At 34.2% G+C, this 16,416-nt stretch overlaps 1 protein-coding gene across 1 annotated transcript; it reads right to left on the reverse strand.

Moving 5' to 3' along the window:
• Positions 1 to 880: 880 nt before the first annotated feature.
• LOC127851594 (probable 39S ribosomal protein L45, mitochondrial) lies at positions 881 to 16,054 on the reverse strand. Its single transcript, XM_052385427.1, has 8 exons — positions 15,967 to 16,054; positions 13,574 to 13,696; positions 12,867 to 12,984; positions 9,119 to 9,183; positions 7,177 to 7,331; positions 5,049 to 5,103; positions 4,011 to 4,160; positions 881 to 1,511 (listed from the first exon to the last, which is right to left on the reverse strand). The coding sequence occupies exons 1-8, from the start codon at positions 16,015 to 16,017 to the stop codon at positions 1,281 to 1,283; spliced, it is 948 nt and encodes a 315-aa protein (XP_052241387.1). The 5' UTR covers positions 16,018 to 16,054; the 3' UTR covers positions 881 to 1,280.
• Positions 16,055 to 16,416: the final 362 nt, after the last annotated feature.

The following is a 16,416-nucleotide window of genomic DNA, read 5'->3' on the forward strand; positions in this document are numbered from 1 at the left end:
TACTGAATTACAAAATGGCAATAAGTTAAGTAGGAAGTGCAAACTAATACTGCGTTTCTATACTTATTTTTCAAACACTAAACTTCAAGATTACTGTCCTTTCCTGCCAATAGAACAGTATATTGTGTAAATGTGTAAAAAAGCAAGAATTCTCCTCCATTACACTAAACTGATACTTCATATGTAACTTCTCATTTTTGTCCCAACAGTCACGGTTTAAGTGATTTAATACGTGACATCATATCTCAAAAAGTAAGATAAGTTGGTCAAATTTTGAGCATTGATTTTAATGCCATGGTATTAAATGACAAACATGTTTGTGTACAAAATAGTCCTTGAATCTTCTTTAAATAAAACTGACCATGTTCAAGACCCTTTTTACACTACCATTTGACCCTTATTTTATCAATTATTTTCATATAAGGATGTTTATCATGCACAAAATAGTTATATTTTTCATTCTCTATATCCCAACTAACTCATAAAATGGATAGATAATAATATACATGTCTCTTCCATTCCTATATTTTGCTATACTTTTTTTGTACTTTTTTTACACTTTTAACAAATTTTCTGTCAGTCACGGTTATTTTTTTCATACTAAATGAAAAGATTTCATTGAAACCCCAACTATTTCATAAAATTTGAAGTTTCAGCAAATAGAAACATCTATATTATTTCCACTTGTAAAAACTTTATTTTTTTACAAAATGTCACGCTTATTTTGCTTTAGGCCATATGTCCCCCACTATAGTGGGTGGGGGACATGAAAATTCATGAAGCAATATATTTTTTATCATTTAACTAATTTCACCATATTTCATAAAATTTGAAGTTTCAGCAAATAGAAACATGTATATTATTTCCACTTGTAAAAACATTATTTTTTTTACAAAATGTCACGCTTATTTTGCTTTAGGCCATATGTCCCCCACTATAGTGGGTGGGGGACATGAAAATTCATCAAGCAATATATTTTTTATCATTTAACTAATTTCACAATATTTCATAAAATTTGAAGTTTCAGCAAATAGAAACATCTATATTATTTCCACTTGTAAAAACATTTTTCTTTTTAGTGTCACGCTTATTTTGCTTTAAGCCATATGTCCCCCACTATAGTGTGTGGGGGACATGAAAATTCATCAATTAATATATTTTTTATTATTTAACTAATTTCACCATCACCTGCCCATATCTATCTTTTAATACATCATGAGAGAGCAACAGCCTTCTTATCTTTTGTTTCAATTTTTGTTCTCTTATGTTTCAACCTTTAATCAATTTTCCAGCACGTCGTCAACTGATTTCGCATACCCGCTATCCATTCTCTTGGAAGCATGGGACGTTGCTGGTTCTGTGGCCCACTTAGGTATTATCTTATCATGTAGTCTCCAGCGACCATATGAGTCCGAAATGTTCTTCTCAAATACAATATACTCCAGCACATTCACAGGGTAGTGTTCACTGCCATACATGATTCTTCCAAACTGGTCATATACAGCTAGGGTCTGAAAACAACACAAGCCAATACAATATTAACAGAACATCTTGTATTTTACACTATTGAGAAATGATTTTGTAATTATTTGTGATGGACAGAAGTGCTGTACAAAAATTTGTGTTGGTCAAATCGAAAATATGCTTCATTAATTGTCCTATAAAACTGGGGTTTGAAGATCACACAGACAATCATAAAATTAAAAGATCTACATTATCATTCTTGAATTAGTATTTTTTATTCAGCATTTTTAATTGATTTCTAAAAGACAGAACACATGTTCAATAAATGTTTATTGGTGAGAGAGAGATGGCCTTTGGTGATATTTTACTGGTCATATACAGGTCTGGCTCGAAAACCAAAAAAGCATGTAAAATATTAACATAATGTTTTGCTCTTTACAATTTTGAATAAAATTTTTAAAGTTATTTCTGAAAGACAGAAATGGTGTACAACAAATGTTTGCCAGTGAAAGAGTAATAGGCTTGTGTCACATTTAAGATTCCAATGAGATTAGCACTTTGTTCTTTGACACACCTATAACAACTCCCACAGAGAGGAATTTCGACATAAAAGCTTGGGTATGGAGTGCTGGATTCAACCCAAAAACACTTAAAATCCCTTCAGTCACAAGCCGTGATGGAAAATATTGATAGTTTCGTTTTACAGAGTCCCTTATTGTTGCAATCAGCTACATATTTAACCCATTTATGCCTAGTTGACTCTCCCATCCTTCTAAATTGGAGCAATTTATTTCCAAAATTAGGGATGTCTAGTATATTTATTTCTATATAAAGAATATTTCCTAAGAAATACCTTTAAGCAAACAGCGTAGATCCTGATGAGACGCAGCATCATGCAGCGTCAAATCTGAGTCTACGCTGTTTGCCAAGGCCTTTTTTCTAGACGCTAGGCATAAATGGGTTAACAAGCCAAGCTTGCCCTTAATCACCCCCCTGATTCAAATGTGGTCAATCTACTGTATTGTTTATGTATGTATGCATGTTGATCAGTTTTGTAAGCTGGCCTCATTCAACTTCATCAAGATGTAGGATTGTAAACAAGTTTAAAGCTAGTAAGTCAAACGTACTTTGACAAAATATATAGCACAACTCTTTGGCATCTTTGAAGACATTAATCAGAACAATCCAATCATTTTCATTCAAATAAACCTCAGTGCCAACCTGTCACAAAACATGCTGCCTAAATGGTCTTGGTCATATAGATGTGCGTATGATGTATTCATTAGTAGTTAATGGCACTGACAATATTGGATATTAATGATTACCGAGTTTCTAGATGATCCGAATTGAACCGTTTCTGTTATTAAGCGGACAACAATCTGGTAGATGCTGCTCCTCGCCCTCCCAACCGCTCGACACAGATTTTACATTTTGAGCCCAGTAATGTTTTTAAAACAGCATATACAAATAAAAGAAGGCATTTTGTATTAAACTTGAGATTTATCTATCCTGATTGTCTATGTAAAATTACTATTCACACATTTTTGTATTGCAAGTTTTTGATGTTTTTATATTGATTTCATTGCAGAAATTAAGAATGAATGATGGTCAATTAAAAAAAGAAAAAAGGCCAGTCAGAGAAGCTAACACCTAGCATTTCCGGCTCAGGTTAGCCAAACAAGCACAGATGATGATTCAGGCCTTTTTCAGCATTTTTAAGGAAACGTATGATGTGTTGTGAATGATTTGTTGAAAAGTATGTAATTTTGGGTAATTAAATGCCATGTATATCAGTTTATTTCATAATGATTTTTACCCGCAAAATTTTCATTCACTTAACTATAAAGCAATTGCATTTAAAATGGATTTATATTTTCCTTGATGCAATATCTCACTTTCTTCATAAGGATTTGGTAACTTTTTCTAAGAAATGCAAACAAATACAGATACATTCCTTATCTGGGTTAAAGTTGAGACATACCAATATGTGAGAACAGTAGAACTGAACACACATCTCACCTGTTTTGTGTGCACTGAACACACATATCACCTGTTTTGTGTGCACTGAACACACATCTCACCTGTTTAGTGTGCACTGAACACACATCTCACCTGTTTTGTGTGCACTGAACACACATCTCACCTGTTTTGTGTGCACTGAACACAAATCTCACCTGTTTTGTGTGCACTGAACACACATCTCACCTGTTTTGTGTGCACTAAACACACATCTCACCTGTTTTGTGTGCACTGAACACAAATCTCACCTGTTTTGTGTGCACTGAACACACATCTCACCTGTTTTGTGTGCACTGAACACACATCTCACCTGTTTTGTGTGCACTGAACACACATCTCACCTGTTTTGTGTGCACTGAACACAAATCTCACCTGTTTTGTGTGCACTGAACACACATCTCACCTGTTTTGTGTGCACTGAGCACACAACTCACCTGCTTTGTGTGCACTGAACACAAATCTCATCTGTTTTACGTGCACTGAACACACATCTCACCTGTTTTCTGTGCACTGAACACCCATCTCACCTGTTTTGTGTGCATGCGGACTGTGACCTGGGCAAACATGTTGTCCTTGATGATGAAGTTCCTGGCCTTTATGTTGACCACCCTGGGCACCTCTATGGCCTCATGATACTGCCAGCGCATGGTCACTTGCTCCATACGGTTGGTCATTTTCTGTAAAATGGCAACACACAATTGAAAATCATGTTTGACTGAAACTGTTGAGCATTTTTTAAAGAATGGCAACACAACACTGTTCAAACTATATCAAATATGGCATTCCTGTTGGTAATTTTCTATACAATTGCAACACACAATTTTGGACATTTTATATAGAATGGCAACACAAAATTTGGTCATTTTCTACAAAAATGCAACACAAATTTTGAAATTTTTTATACATGTAATGGCAACACTAATGTGGTCATTGTCTTTAGAATGGCATCACAAAATTTGGTCATTTTCTAAAGAATTGCAACACAAAAATTTTGTCATTTTCTATAGAATGACAACACAAGATTTGGTCATTTTCTTTAAAATGACATAAAAAAGTGGTCATTTTCCACATAAAAAATTAAGAATCATGTTTGACACATCTCAAAATATCGTGAGTATGGCAGTGAACATTGAGCATTCTAGCAAGATACTTCATTTAAACGAAAAATTGCACAGGCTTATCTGGGACAACACTTTACGCACATGCATTATGCCCAGTTTTCTCAGAACACGGCTCAAATAATTTGCACATCTCCACATCTATGGTGATTACATTTGTTAATTTAAACACTTAACAAATTGGAAGAAGGACTCCAAAATACTGTGTTCAAACTTTGCTGGCTGAAGTAAATTTCAAATAGTTATAATTAAATTCCAACAAGGAGTATTTGAGCATTTGTAACTTTCATCTTTTGCATAAGTCACCTGTCATCTGCATCAAGATCTTTCTCAAGTATTACCTTTACCAACAAGTGGTTTGATAAGTGGGTTGATACATGTTCAACACCGGGTGATTCCCAGTTACATGCATAAATTACACAGCACATAGAATTTATTTAAACTAACCTCGGCACAGTGTGCTGTTACAAGCTCATGAAATCTGTTTAGTTTCTGCTTGTACCTGGATGAAAATAAAGATTCAATAATGTTAACATTTAAAATAATTATACACTTCAACAGAAACATGCCTTTTTAAAGGAAGTTGAAGGTCTTAAACATAAACCTGGTGATAACTGCTATTACTTGGTTTAAAAAAAAGCTGCATGGTAATGGGTAAGAAGTAAAAAAGATATTTTGTTATTTATATTTCTTTAAGTTTAAAGCCAATAAACAACCAGTTTGAGTTCTAGTGAACAGGAATTAAATTACTAAGGTATTACATGTGTATATGCTAGAAAAGCTCTTATGAAAAATAACATTACAATATTGATGATCTGCATAATATACAGCCAGAAAATGTATGGAAAAACATCTATCACTCAGCAAAATATGTTGATGATGGTTATTGTGTGGTATGAAATACAGATATTCATTTGGGCGTTGTATATGAGAAAAAAATGAAGAACAAACACATGAATCATTTAACATTATAAATGGTATCTTAAAGGCATCATACAAAAAACATAACGACCAGCAGTATTTTAATTTAAATACTTTTTTTTTCAGTAAGACATTAAAAGAACAAGTCAATCTATGTGCCACAGCAACCATGTTCTAGGCAATATTAATTTAAGGCTAAATTAAAATCATTGTCAATGAGATATTGAAACTGCAGATGCTTACAGCACTAGAATTGTGTTTGATAACAAGCATTTATTCAAGTTTTCAATAATAATTTGTTACTGAATTTGATCATTTTGCAAAATAGGAGGGTTTGATTTCATAACAATATAGTATTTCACGGGCCTGTCCTCTTCATCATGAACATTTTCCATCCAATCACTTTCTAAGACACATTCTTTTTTAAGTCACATTTAAGTTACATATATTTAACTGATTTCACACAAAGACAAGGATTAGCTACACTACTAGGACTCTTGAAGAAAATAATGTTGTTAGCAACTGCCACTCTTACAAGTATTAATTGACCCGCAATTAAAATTGTTCTCATGCCATATAGGGCTGTAACGAAAACACTAGGTGACGAATACGATACGCATCACGAATACAGGGTGGCGAATATGAAAATTTATTCGCGAATATGAATTTCAATGAACAAAAGTAATACTGAAAATTTGGCATGATATTTTATAGTATGATACTATGAGTATTTGTCAATTTGATTAATTTAATTAATTAAATTTATCTACCTATCTAATTGAGTATCATTGGGATTCATTGCATACTGAAAATATAAAATATAACACTTTGAAATTACAAAACACTGACTAGAACTGCTTAAAATTTGAACACAGTTTTGATAACTAACTAGTACCAATAAAATCCTTGAGTATAACAATTAAGCAACTTGACATGACATTATAGAAGTTGCACAATCATTGTCGTAAAGATAAACAAAAAAGAAATTCCATTCGGTAATCCTTTGTGTGTATGTTTGAGCATCAAATCACTTGTATTAACCTAAATGAACATTAAACAACAATCAAAATATTTTTCAATTCAATGTCGTAAATATTCAACCATTTTTGTTGATAATCTCACTGTGTAACATAGTGGGTGGGGTAAACATGATGAAAAACGCAGGAATAAGGAGAGGAACATTTAAATATAGGGGTTTATTGTATGAACCCTTTATTTGTAAGGTAAGATAAGATGATTAAACTTTCAAACTCGAAACCACTTTGTTTGTATTCGTCAATTATTCGGTTTGGGAGGTGGCGAATAACGAATATGATTCGTCTTCAGCCGTATTCCAGTAATTCGAATATTCAAAAGTATTGCTACAGCCCTAATGCCATATGCAACCAGCGTAGCTCCAGACAGCCAGCCCATCAGTGCAGTCTAGTCAGACGCTACCCTGTCCACTAAAGACACCATGAAACCTTGCGAGATATATTAGCGTGGAGCACTAGCCCCTGACCCGACTATGCGATGTGCAGGCTTGTCTGTTTCTGTTTCAAAAACAAATATACAAAGTTCTACACTATATGTAGCAGCTACAATTGCTTTTTTTTCATTTTAAGTGTGGTTGTTCAGCAATTAAATGTTGATTGAATACACTCTGAGAACTCACATTGGCAGGATATTGTGAGCCTCTATATAGACCTCCACTAATTCTGATGCTATCGTCTTCACGGAGAAGTTCTCTTCGTATTTCTTGATGGATCGCATGTCCTGCCACCATGTCAGTCCTTTACGCTTAAGATTATCCATTCTCGTGGAAACTCCCTGTTTAAACAGATGTACATGTATTCTCCCGGTTATGACAGACAAACATGAAAGATCCCTATTAACACAAACAAATATGTAAGCTCACTGTTAACACAGATTTGCATGTAAGCTCCCTGTTAACACTGATGTTCATGCAAGTTACATGTTAAAACAGACAAACATGTAAGCTCCCTGTTAACACTGATGTACATGTTAGCTTCCTGTTGACACAGACAAACATAATGTAAGCTCCCTGTTTACATGGATGTACATGTAAGCTTTCTGTAAACACAGAAAAAACATGTATGGTTCCTGTTAACAAAGATATACATTTAAAGCTCCCTCTAAACGCCTAACAACATGTACGCTCACTGTAACACAGAATAGATGTAAGCTCCCTGTTAACACAGACAAACATGCATTCTTCCTGTTAAAACAGATGTACATTTAAGTTCCCTGCAAACACAGACAAACATGTAAGCTCCCTGATAACATAGATGCAACAGTAACATTACTACTCAAAATCAACAAAAATTTCGTACAATATTTCGTAAAATAAAGCTAAACAATTAAAAATCATTGTTCCTTATGGCAATTGCTCCATAAAGTTTTTTTTTGTTACAATATTGCACTATATATTCAGATAAAAGGAAACGTCTTGAGGGCACAGAAGTTGGGGGGACAAGAATATTTTTATAGAAAATTTAAAAGGGCCATAACTCTGTAAAAAATCATCCGACCAGAACCCGCTGATAATATGCACATCTCCTCTTGGTAGTGAAGCTTCCCATAAAGTTTCATTGAATTCCAGCCATTAGTTGCTGAGAAATAGCCAGGACAAAAATTGTGCACGGACGGACGCACACACCGACAGACGAAGCGGCGACAATGTGCTCCCCCAAAATTTATTTTGGGGGAGCATAAAAACGAGCATTTCGTATCTACAAATATCCATGTTATCATACCACAACTAGCGTTGAAATTGTGGCTATTGCTATAAGGAACACTGATTGTTTAGGTGTAAACTTTATTTTAGGACATACTTTACGAAAAATTCGTTGAATTTGAGCGTTATAGAGACTTAAATGTAAGCTCCCTGTTAACACATTAGTAAATAAAAGCTCTTTGTAAACACAGATGAAAACATTAGCTCCCTGTTAACACAGATGCAAACAGAAGTTAGCTCCCAGCTTAGACATATGTGTCTTGTTCTGAGAAAACTGGGCATAATGCTTGTGCGTAAAGTGTCATACCAGATTAGCCTGTGCACAGGCTAATCAGGGATGACACCTTATGCCTAAACTTGATTTTCGGTAAGGAGGGACTTCCTTGAAACTAAAAATACCATAAAAGCGGAAAGTGTCGTCCCTGATTAGCCTGTGCAGACTGCACAGGCTAATCTGGGACGACACTTTACGCACATGAATTAAGCCCAGTTTTCTTAGAACAAGACACATATGTACATAAGTGCTGTTTAAGTGTTCGAGCATTCTTAACAAGACTATTTATGTACCCCTGTACTGTTTTTGCCGAGAAATTAATTTGAACTGACATTTATTTTATTTTCAAATGCCTTCCTCACTACATAATGGTACTGATAGAAATATGATAAACTTTGTATATGCATTTGAATAGCAAATGCATAGCTCTAGTTGATCAAATCCAATGTTTGAACATTTTTAAACGATTTAAATCATAAAATATTGATATTTATTAGTCTGCCTACATTGGTGTAATTACTCCTTTATTGTTTAATTTACTCTGTCTTCAATTCAAAACTTATCAAGGCTACTGTAGGAACTTACTGCTGTTGAGAGAATGGACTCCTTGCCATCGCCTTCTGGTGGCACATATCTGTCAAACACAGTCTCTGAAAGCAGAAAAAAAATCAAACTTAACAAGCTTCTTAAGTAATTAGAATAAAAATGCTGAATAAAACAATGAGGAGTGTGTCATGAAATAGATTTAAAATGCCAGAGACTTGAAACTCAAAACTAAAATTTACACTTAATGTTCATATTGTGTACATAATGTATATAGTTAGTTTGATAACTCTAATGGCCTTTCACAAAATCCCTGTGTACAAGGTTTCTTAATATGAGTTTGATGAAAATATCAAAGTTTCTAACTTTCATGACCTGTGCCCTATCCCTACAGCTTATATGTAAAATGTCAAATTGTTAAAGGCCCATAATAAGCCCTATATCATGACAAATTCCAACTAGAATAACCCAACTTTGGCTATGGAGTCAAGTAAGTATGGAGAATACATGTTTTAAGTTTGAATGAACTCCCAAACACCATTTCAAAGAAAATAGCTTACCAACACACTTGAACCTTTTTATATAATTTACATCTACATCTTAAAGTATAAAGGATGCCCAGTTGTTCAATGGAAAGGAACCACAGCTCTCTGTTTTGTGAAATCATTATAACAGTGACTTCTAGAATGTTAACAAGCCTTTTCAAATATATGACTTATTGAACTAGTTGTTTTTAAGAACATAATCCAGTTAAAAAATCATGGTAGATATAAATGGGACACCAAGTTTCACAAAGAGCGAGCAATAAAAAAAAAGAGACCTCTTGAAGGCTAACAAATTTTTTCCTTTACTTGACCTTGAGACCTAGTTAATGACCGCAAATGACCCAGTTTGAAAGACTACCAACATATCATTGGGATAAAAGTTCTCATTAAGTGTCGATAAGATTGGGCAGCAAATGTGACCATTATAGTTTAAACAAGATTTTTCTTTAATTTGACTTATTGACCAAGTTTTTGACCGCATTTGACACATTGCAAGCATGGCCACAACATCATTTAGAACAAGAGCACCGCCTTGCGGGTGCAGACCGCTCATCTATTTTCTTTTTAAAGGTGAAGGGACTCTCATTTTCAATCACAAAGGAGGGAGGGGTGGAGTGAAGAGGGGTGTATAGTGTGGGGTTGTGGACATTTATTACATTATCTTCCAAAAAAGCGAAAAAAAATTAAAAAAATAAAATCGTGGGGTGGGGGGGGGTGGGGGGTGATTTTTTGGGTGCGATGGTTGGACGGTATTTCAAACATAACCGTTTAAAAAAAAATGGGGAGGGTGTGGGGTATAGTGTGAGGGTGTGGTGGTAATTTGTGAGATGATCAAAAAAAAAAAAAAAAAAAAAAAAAAAAAAAAAAATTGGGGGGGGGGGGGTGGGGTGGGGGGGGGGGTAGGGGTATAGTGTGAGGGTGTGGTGGTCATTTGTGAGATGATCTTAAAAAAAAAAAATTAGGGGGGGGGGAAGGGGGGAGGGGGGGAGGGGGGAGGGCACGGGGGATTGTTTGGGTGGAGTCTATTGTGGTATGTCAGGTAAGAGTAGTTTTGTCAAAGTATCAATCAAATCTAATCATAAAAAAAGAAGTTATGGCAATTTTAGCAAAATTTAATAATTTGACCTTGAGAGTCAAGGTCATTCAAAGGTCAAGGTATAATTCAACTTGCCAGGTACAGTAACCTCATGATAGCATGAAAGTATTTGAAGTTTGAAAGCAATAGCCTTGATACTTAAGAAGTAAAGTGGATCGAAACACAAAATTTAACCATAAATTCAAAGTTACTAAGTCAAAAAAGGGCCATAATTCCGTAACAATGACAACCAGAGTTATGCAACTTGTCCTTTTACTGTACCCTTATGATAGTTTGAGAGTGATCCAAGTATGAAAGCAATATGTATGATACTTTAGGGGTAAAGTGGACCAAAACACAAATCTTAACCAAATTTTCAATTTTCTAAGTATAAAGGGCCCATAATTCCGTCCAAATGCCAGTCAGAGTTACATAACTTTGCCTGCACGGTCCCCTTATGATAGTTAATAAGTGTTGCAAGTATGAAAGCAATAGCTTTGATACTGTAGGAATAAAGTGGACCTAAACACAAAACTTAACCAAATTTTCAATTTTCTAAGTATAAAAAGGGCACATAATTCTGTCAAAATGCCAGTCAGAGTTACATTACTTTGCCTGCACAGTCCCCTTATGATAATTAGTAAATGTTGCTAGTATGAAAGCAATAGCTTTGATACTTAAGGAATAAAATGGACCTAAACACAAAACTTAAACAAAATTTTCAATTTTCTAAGTATAAAAAGGGCTCATAATTCTGTCAAAATGCACACCAGAGTTATCTAACTTTGCCTGCCTGCCCAGTCCCCTCATGATAGTAAGTAAGTGTACCAAGTTTGAATGCAATAGCATTGATACTTTCTGAGCAAAGTGGACCTAAACGCAAAACTTAACCAAAATTTTCAATTTTCTAAGTATAAAAAGGGCACATAATTCTGTCAAAATGCACGCCAGAGTTATCTAACTTTGCCTGCCCAGTCCCCTCATGATAGTTAGTAAGTGTACCAAGTTTGAATGCAATAGCATTGATACTTTCTGAGAAAAGTGGACCTAAACGCAAAACTTAACCGGACCCCGACGCCAACGCCAACACCGACGCCAAGGCGATGACAATAGCTCATAATTTTTTTCAAAAAATAGATGAGCTAAAAATGTTCCAACCAAGTTTCATAAAGATAGGGCATTAAATGTGGCCTTAAAATTGTTCACAAGCGTTTTCTGTAATCGGCCTGGTTACCTAGTTTCAAACGCACGTAACCCAGTTTCAAACTCAGCAGTGATATTATTGGAACAAATGTTCTAACCAGTTAACATAAAGATTGTGCAATACATGTAACTTTTTCTCTAAATTGAACTTGTAACCTAATTTATGACCAAACAAGACATTGTTTTAAACTTGGATTAGATAACATTATGACAAATATTCTGACAAAACTTCATGAAGATTGGGTATTAAATGCGACCTTTTGAGAGTTCACAATGCAAATGTTGATGAAACAGGAAGAATGACAACAAAAGACAAAAATATTTTTTCACACACAGTAAGGGATAGAAACTGTCCATGATTATCAGTTTTATTCTTTCAATTATTATTGTCCACTCAAGTATAGGTTTTTCTCTGAATATCAGGAGGTCACCCTTAAACCCTTGGGTCGCCGTGGTGTAGTGGATATGGTGTCTGCCTAGCTATTGAGAGGTCACGGGTTCGATCCCCACAATGGAAGCGTTCTTTAAATCTCCCCCGGAGACACCAAGTACTGGTTCTAGGCCCAGTAAATGGACTTGACAGCGTTTCGAATACGCCCTAGCCTTTCTATGCAATCAAGCTAAAATAAATAGGTTTAAACTAACCCTTGGGCAATTTACTATTGGGCCTCTGCAAATCTCCATAACCCTTTAGCACTTAGATATGTATTTTCACGCATTTGTAGTCTCTCAGAAAAGTATATTTAATTGAAGACTTTTCTTACTAGATTCTAGTTTTTTAAGCTTCATTTCCAACCCTTAGTTACTGATGAGCACCAAACAGCATAAAGCCTGAACAGACTGCGAGTTACTCGCAGTCTGTTCTGGTTATATGCAGGTTGCAAAAGCAGTTTTCACTTGACTTCTATGGGGGAAAAGGATAACTCCATGAATAAGTGATGGTAAAAAGACTTCTGAAAACTCTTACTTGTTTCCTGAATGGAGATTTTATTATCTTTGGGATCGCTCATCCGAGGGTTATATATATTGTATAGTCTCTGATATTCTTCCTCGAATCTAGCCTTCTCCTTGGGTGTTTTTAGAATCTGGCATAGTAAAACAGAGGCATGTCCCATTAATACCTTTTAAGTAACCATAACCCTTCATATTTTCAGTGTCAGTGTATAGACTTCTGGTATGTTTCTGACCATGATATGAATAAGACATATAGTGAATGTTAACCTAGAGTAATCATATCTTTTAAGCCATGCATGCTAAACTATATGTTTATCACACACTAACCGTGCATTTGATTAACCCAATATTGCTAAGACATATCCGAAAATGTCGAAAGCTAATATACATTTGCAAGGACAACAATAATGAAATTCATTTATTATGTAAACAGAATTCGCAAACTTGTCAAACAAAGATAACATAAATATCTATATCTGACAAACCTTTTGGCAAGAAATTAAAAATGTTTAAAATAAGAAATGCAATTTACAGCCAATTCATTAAGATTTCGTTAAAATGCCACAAGTTAAAATAATATAAAACCAAGTATCTTTTTATAGCAACTCGCAATTTGCGCATCTATTCGTTTTTAAATGAAATTATACTGTTTTCAAAACAGAGAACATACATTTATGCTGAAAACATAAGTTTAACATACATGTAGCAACACCAATTTACCCTTATCATCTTTTCTCGTCTTCTGCTTTTGAACTTTGGGTCCCAGTGCTTGTTCGTTTTAAACACCACGGGGACATGATTGTATGCAGGACAGCAGGGCAGGTTTGTCAACAAGGCAGATACCTTAAAATACAAATATGATGTGAATACAAGTTAAACTACCTAAAATAATATTTCAGCATTAACTAAATAGAACTGGAATTTTGATGTTTTTGTGTCTTTATCCAGTTCTATCTTTTAGCCAATTTTAATTAAACATTTCTCAGAAACTTACACAGTGAATGTATGTAATGGAAACGAGAGTTAGCAAATTAGAGTTCAGTCTTGTGCAAAGTAAAATCAATTAACAAGATTACCATTTTAAAATAAAAATAAAAACATTAATTTGGTTTTGTATGTAAGTGATAGTGGATCTATGTATAATGAGATCCATATGCATATTCTGATTTAGTATATAGAGATTATTGCAAGTTTTACATGCATGGGAACTGTAATTAAGTTGACTAAACATAATCTGGACAGTGAGAAGAAAATTAAGCAGCATTTAATTTCAAAAATGAAGCTAAACATGCACTTATAAACCATTGAAATACTGTTTTATTTTTGTATTTAAAAAAAAATACAAAATGTTCATTTGATACAGGTTACTTCTGGGAGCAATGTCTAGCCAGTATTTTGTCAAAACATTGCTGATTTACATGTAAATGTTGTTATGTTCAAGAACACACATTTTACTCTAAATTGAAATATTAAACGTGTATTTTTTTAATCTTTTCACTTTAAAAATGTTGATTTATTCATAAAGAGGGTTGATATTACTTATACACATGCTGTAAGTTATTTCATGATTTGGTATTCAAAATTAATTTTCATTTCATGGGGGTCTCTTTTTTAAATGTTGCAGCGAATTAATCATTCAACAGGGCTTAATAAGAAATGGTTATTGGCAAACATTCGCTGTAATCATAACACAAAAGGTCTAGTCAGTAATTTGTCCTGATGGACTCTTTATGAGATATTTGACTCAGCCTTTTGCTGTTCATATACAGAAAGTGAAGACACATAACAAAGAACTGGGCAGAACATATTGCAACAAGTCGAACTGAACAAAATCCAATTTAACACATGTTCCTGGTTGACGTCACTCCAGTTTTTTAGTTCTTCTTGAATGCTCTGAGCTGTTATAAGTACATACGTACAGCTCAGAGTTCTTCCTTAAAACCCATTTTTTTTATGTCAAAAAAATACGTCTCATGTATGTCTATAAAATCGAGTTTAATCAACCTAATACATTGTTACAAACACAATACCTGTTATTACCAATATCAATTTGCGAGTGAATCGTGGAGAAATACTCAAAACAAAAACTTTATACAAAAAACGTTATCTCACTGAATGCCGAAGTTTTGAATTGATGATTTGATCTATCTTATATCATTATAATTATTGTCACAACCCTAGTTATATCAATTTATTACATAATATTTTATTTTTCCTGTGTTTTAATATCGTAGCCTGTATTGTTTTATTGCTTAAGTTTCTTACAGCATTTTTATTTATACCACACATTTTTAGATTATTAATTCTTTAATTAATGCTGCATAAAAGTATCAATCACTCTTATTTTTATCAATAGTATGTATATTGATATGTTTTGTACAAAGCCATTAAATATAATTATATAAATAGGCGTTTCATCAAATTAGTAAGTTTCAAGTTTCTTATGGATGTTCCGGAGATAGTCTGTATATTACGATTGGTAGATTAAACATGAGATCTATCTCGCTGAAGATTCCAGAGATGGCCTATAGCGTATTTTCAAATTCGGAATTACCTGGCTTTGTCCATTGCAAAAACATATACATTTAAAAGAACTTTTGACGTGTTTGAAACTTTGGATTAATATCAAATAATCAATATTATGCGAGCATTACATATCATGTAAGTTGTTTTTATTTGCACAATATGGATATATTTACGATCTATTTGTGTTTATTTATGCCAGAAATTAGTTTATGTGGCTAATATTTCGGATTTAACTGCCACCCGGATTATGGGCGTGGGACTTGACATGAAAAATGCCGTAAGCAGTTGCAACTCCCAGCGACCTGGAGGGATTATTGCAACTTTCCAGTTTGTGTGTAGTTCAGCTGTACTTGTAACAAGCTGTGTTACTCGAGTACTCGCGATATCAACCAATAAAAGGCAATACTATTACTAATAGGCAATTGAACAGCCAATACCTTCATGCATTCTTCGGTATTTCGCAAAAATGTAAGTCAGCATTTGCAGTTAAATAGTAATTAAAAAAAGCAACTCAGTAAGACATATACTTATATACCAGCTTAAAAATATTTAACAAAACATAATGTCACTCATCATTTGGTACTTACATTAAAAGCATTATTGTGCTTCGAGAGCAACCTTCTCATGGAGGCCGCCATATTTGTTTCGACCGCACATCTAGAGGGTTACAAGTCACCAACATCGAATGATGGTCGCAAACTCCTGATACAGGTCACATAACCCCAAACCGGAACTCCTGTTTTTAGGGTTACATGCAGTCAGTTTGATACTTAGCACACATTGTTGAGTGCATGCTGCCTAGGATTTGTAAAATACATTGCAAATGGTTGGTTTTGGTATCAACTTGAAGGTATATTTGTAAGCAATAAGAAAATAAGCCATTTTTGTGCTCTACTTTTTGTGTTGATGGTTCCCGGCTTCGAAAGTAGGTCATACTATTTGAGCCCAAAATGGTTGTCTGCACAGCTGTCAAAACCGGTTTGCCTATTCTAAGGTAAATATTTTGAGTTTGCGCGTATAGAATTTAATGACATGCA

This window comes from Dreissena polymorpha, chromosome 11, assembly GCF_020536995.1.
Source record: "Dreissena polymorpha isolate Duluth1 chromosome 11, UMN_Dpol_1.0, whole genome shotgun sequence".
Lineage (NCBI taxonomy): Eukaryota > Metazoa > Mollusca > Bivalvia > Myida > Dreissenidae > Dreissena > Dreissena polymorpha.

Excerpts from the sequence above, each read along its gene's own strand:
- LOC127851594 (XM_052385427.1), bottom strand. The coding sequence starts at position 16,017 with ATGGCGGCCTCCATGAGAAGGTTGCTCTCGAAGCACAATAATGCTTTT. Across the intron at positions 9,184-12,866 it reads AATCTCCATTCAGGAAACAA|AGACTGTGTTTGACAGATAT; the intron begins GTAAGAGTTTTC and ends TTCTGCTTTCAG. Across the intron at positions 4,161-5,048 it reads TAACAGCACACTGTGCCGAG|AAAATGACCAACCGTATGGA; the intron begins GTTAGTTTAAAT and ends GCCATTTTACAG.